Source organism: Thunnus maccoyii, chromosome 23, assembly GCF_910596095.1.
Source record: "Thunnus maccoyii chromosome 23, fThuMac1.1, whole genome shotgun sequence".
Taxonomy (NCBI): Eukaryota; Metazoa; Chordata; class Actinopteri; order Scombriformes; family Scombridae; genus Thunnus; species Thunnus maccoyii.
Genome location: NC_056555.1, coordinates 19,697,006 through 19,701,799, shown reverse-complemented (window position 1 = coordinate 19,701,799; position 4,794 = coordinate 19,697,006). Strand labels below are relative to the sequence as shown.

Here is a 4,794-nt window from a genome sequence, read left to right as displayed (position 1 = left end):
GCTCCAGGATTTCAAGAAACAACGTAAAACCACAAATTATGGAAAAATCACCAGAAACATATTCAGTGTTTCCCATAAATAGAATTTATCTGGACAGTTCACCCACACACATATGTTTTTCTATGTAAATATTTAGGTTTTCTCATTAAACACCTGCATGTAAATTCTGACAGAACGCTGCAGTTGTGTTTAGTTGTATTTTTCAACCACTAGTAGAACTATGGAGCAGTTGTTTTTTTCTTTTACATGTAAGTCTGTTTTGTTTACACACATGCATGCAGGTGATGCGATTTACTTTCCTGTGGTGTCACACTGTTCCACCGATCTACAGGTGGCAGTGATGCACCAACACACACAGCAACGTACCAACAAAGGCAGAGGAGAAGAAGACTGGTGGACGTAAACAATGCAGGAATCAAACTTGTAAGAAAAATCTGTTTTGCAAATGTTTTATGAGGAAGTAAAGACATTGTTAGACCTCAAGGATACACAGTGTGTTTTGATGGGTAACAGTGGATGTGAATAGAAACCTCATTTACAAAAAAACCTCCCCAGGGAACCTTTAAGTAATTGAAATATTAGAAAAACACTTAATTTTGTCAGTCGGAGAGTATAGCATGTATTGTGAATCATCTAGTTCCAGCTCTTTGTTGAAGCTCTATGATGTTTATGTGTTTTATTGCAGCACAATTCAATCAAATGTAAAGATTCCTGTTTTGTGCATCAATTTATGCACATTTCTACAAAATTCAGCCTGACATGTTTGCTATCTTTGAAAACTTTGTGATTTTCAACAGAGTTTAAAATGAACTCATGTGGGTTTGAAAGGTGAGAATAGAGGGATTGTGTTGTTTAATCAGAAGTGAAGTTGTAAATTTAGACGACCACAAATTAATTCAAGAGAAATACCACCATAAATGTGTGTATAGAGATTTTATTGAGGACTAGTTGGACACAGCGGCAGGAAACCATAATTTACAGCGTGCAAAACGAAACATTCAGTCAGAGGTCACTGAGATCCAGCTTTAGGGGGAACCCACTCGTGGATCTTCTTGCGGGTGGTGGAGAAGGGCACGTACTGCTGTGCGCTGCCGCTCACGTTGAACTGATGAACCTCAGCCAGGAACTTCTTGGGCTCTGGTGGGTGCGTGGTGGGGGGGTCGTCCGTCATACAGTGCAGCCAACGATGCCTGGAGAGCAAGAACATGAGGAAGGAAGAAAAGCTTAAAAAACTAATTTAAACTGTTCCTCTGAGGAGCAAATCATCAAAAGACTTTATATCAGACTCAAAACAGTCTGGATCTACTAGAAAATCTGTGTTTTAATTAATGTAATTTAGCAGAAACTAAAGCGTGTTGTTTTAAAAGTACGTACATGTAAACCAGAACTGGAATAACAGATTCTAAAATTTTGCTAAATCAAATATAAAAAGTGTTAACAACTTATGCCAAACATAGTGGAAGCTGCTTATCAGGTAAACAGAGGAGGTACTGAATATTAATTTTCAGAAAACATTAAATTAACAAAAAAATGAACCTTCTATGGAAGCAAATAAGCTGAACTTGTAATTTTTATTTTTAATTATCCATTTAGTTATTGAGATTATTCATCTATTTATTGTCATTTAGTTCTGTCTTTTCTGTTCTGTTTACTTTTCTGTTTGCTTTATTATTCTTAATCATGATTATGTTTACTTATTGTTGTTTGTCTTATTGTTTGGCTGATGTGTGTTTGTTCAGGGGTGGGGGGGCGGAGTAGGGGAAATAAAAAAGGGAAATGGTTGTTTATATATCTTGCTCAGCTGTTTAATTAAAAAAAATGTGATAAAAATGAACAAAAAAATTATACTCTCTCTCTCTATATATACACTACTATTATTATTTTGCTTTATACTGTTATTGTGCTGTCATATGTTTTAATTGTAAGGGACTGCAGATGAAAATTAGCTTTTATGTTTAAAACTGTACAACAACTCCATCATTTGATTTCAGAAGGAAAACACTCTCAGCACTTGTACAGCAACACTGAACATCTTTCATGTTTACTTTACTTTACTGTCATTTAAACCAAATATTGACATATACAGCAGAATGAAAAGACATTTCTCTGTGAGAAAGCTGCAAGACAAATAAATAATGCATGTTTGGGACAGATACACTTTCACATATTAATGACATCTAGCTTTTGTTCCCATGGAGTTTATAAGTTGCTTTGGATGAAAGCGTACAGTAACGTCTGACTCCATGTTGTAACTGTTTGTATTCATTTTAATTCTACATATCTCATGCCGTACCATTCAGCGGGCACCATGCTGCCGTCCACCTCCCACAAGGTGTTCTTTCCGTTCATCTCTGTGGTGTAGATCACCCAGCGGTGTCGTCCTGAACACATTTGACACAAAAAAAGAGTTTATTTACCAAATAACACAAGTGTCACACTGAAGCAGTTACAGCATTCTGAATATTTATCTACCAGAGATATTATAAAAGCAGCCAAATCTGAACATTTGTTGTTAAATCATCCTGTAAACAATCAGTTTAATCTCGTCTGCGTTCGTTTTGGTACAGATTTTATGCATATTTGGGGAATCTCGACTCACCAAAGAAGTAATGCTGCTTGTCCTCATAGTATTTGTTTCCATATTTATCCACACCAATCAGGGTTCCTGTCTTCACATCATTCACCCTGCAAACAAAATGATGATAACAGTGGTAACTGACCCGACACATGCAGATCTCTCAGACTTGTCAGTCAATCAAAAATCTGTCATCTGTGTCAACAAACACACACACAGTCACTTAAGTGTGAAAATGCTCAAAAACGTTCTTTCTCACATTTTCTATTGTGAAAACAAGCTGTTTTTAATTCAGAGTGGTGTCAACTCTCTCATCTAACTCATCAAAGAAGTAAAAAATGGGCAGATTTCCTTAAATGTCAAACTATTAATTGAAGTCTGTTCCATTTATTGAAGGTAATAAATGAGTGATTGCTTCAGTTTGAGCACTGATGGTAGTCAGTATCATCTGTTGTCTCAAATCTGATGTGTTAGATTTAGTTGTGACAGAAAGGTTTACTGCACTGTTTAAACCTTTTAGAAAGATTATTCTAAGGACATCAGTGTTTAAACCAGACTAATATCATGTTGTCATGTTGTAGGGCTGAAGGAAACTCACTCATAAAGTTTTAAAGGTGTAGATTTAAATTAGAGCTGCAACAATTCATCGATCATGACGAAATTAATCAGCATCTATTGATAAATGATTAATAGCTTTGAGTAAACTGAATATCTTTGGGTTGTGTACTATTTTTGGACAAACCAAGTGATTTGAGGACGTCACCTTGGGCTTTGGGAAACAGTGTTCAACATTTTTCACCATTTTCTCACATGTTAAAGACCAAACAATTAATCAAGTAATCGATTCCAGCTTGTTAAATGTGAATACAGTATTTTCTTTCATCTGCTATGACAGTAAACTGAATATATTTGACTTGTAGACTATTTATGGACAAAACAAATCATTTCAAGTTGCATTTTTCACCATTTTCTGACATTTTATGGACCAAACAACTAATCAATTAACGAAGGAATAATTACTAGATTAATAGATAATGAAAATAAAGGTTAGTTAGCCGCAGCTCTGATTTAATTCGTTATCAGCTGTTTACAGTTTCAGTCAGTTAGCTTAGCTGTCAACATGCTAACTTAACATTAGCTCTGAATAGTAAACTCGGGTCACACATCTGTCTTCTGTCTTTATTAAACTTTCACAAACATCACTGTGGTTCAGTATAAACAACACAAACATTTATTTAAACTCACCTGAATAACTGAAGGAGAAACCCTCGGACTCCTCCATGACCTCCTATTTGCCCCAAAGCCCTTCGGACGATGTTCGCATACTCCGCCATCTTCAGACGGAACTATTACGGAGACGGACCGTTCTGCGTTATTAACATGTCCGGGTAACACAAGCCAAAGAGTCTTTGGTTCCACATACAGAATAAACGATACTGCGTTATGGATAAAAACATAAACATCTAAAGTGCCTAAAACTGTTGCAAAGTACTGTTTATACACATAGTTACCTGTCAATAAACACTTAAATAACATTACTTTGTGTGCAGGTTGTTTGTAGTAATATAATATTATGCAGAAAATTATGCTGCAGAAAAGGTGAAAACCTGCAGACAGCCATATCATAATATTTCGTAGTAATATTAGACATATAGACAGGTGACAAATAAAAGTAAAAACAACATATAGTGTCTTATATATTAAAGTGAAATCTCATAATCTTATATTTGTACATCTGCATATACTGTTTACACTACGAACATTTGAACATTCCTGGTCAATTTGTTGTTCATTTTATTTAATTCTCTTCAATTTAAATTTAAACCTTTCGAAGCTTTTCTCACTTAGAATATATTTTACATATTTTTTACTGTAAATTTCTTTCTTTTTTTAATTATTTAGGACTACTTCATTTTGTGTATATTTTTGACGGTTATGCACCACAACAACATCAAGGCAAATTCCTTGTGCATGCAAACCCACTTAGCCATAAACCTGTTTCTGATTCTGATTCTGATGAGATTAAAATGTTTTTCCACAACAAGCTGGTTTCTTCACACACTTATTATAGTTTCTCCTTTAATTTTTGTCGTCTATCTGTACATGAAAAGTAGTTCTGTCATGTTTAAAGCATTTAAAATCCTTAAGGCAGAATTCACACACTACAATGCTAGTGATGAGGTTGTGTTTAAAGTGGCCAATAAACAATTAAAAAGGAA

General features: G+C 34.9%; 1 protein-coding gene across 1 annotated transcript; it reads right to left on the bottom strand.

Annotated features, from left to right (window-relative positions):
• Positions 1-918: 918 nt before the first annotated feature.
• Positions 919-3,944, bottom strand: ndufa12 (NADH:ubiquinone oxidoreductase subunit A12). Its single transcript, XM_042403655.1, has 4 exons — positions 3,821-3,944; positions 2,600-2,685; positions 2,294-2,381; positions 919-1,190 (listed from the first exon to the last, which is right to left on the bottom strand). Exons 1-4 carry the CDS (start codon positions 3,907-3,909, stop codon positions 1,010-1,012), a joined length of 444 nt encoding a protein of 147 aa, XP_042259589.1. The 5' UTR covers positions 3,910-3,944; the 3' UTR covers positions 919-1,009.
• Between the last annotated feature and the right edge of the window lie 850 nt (positions 3,945-4,794).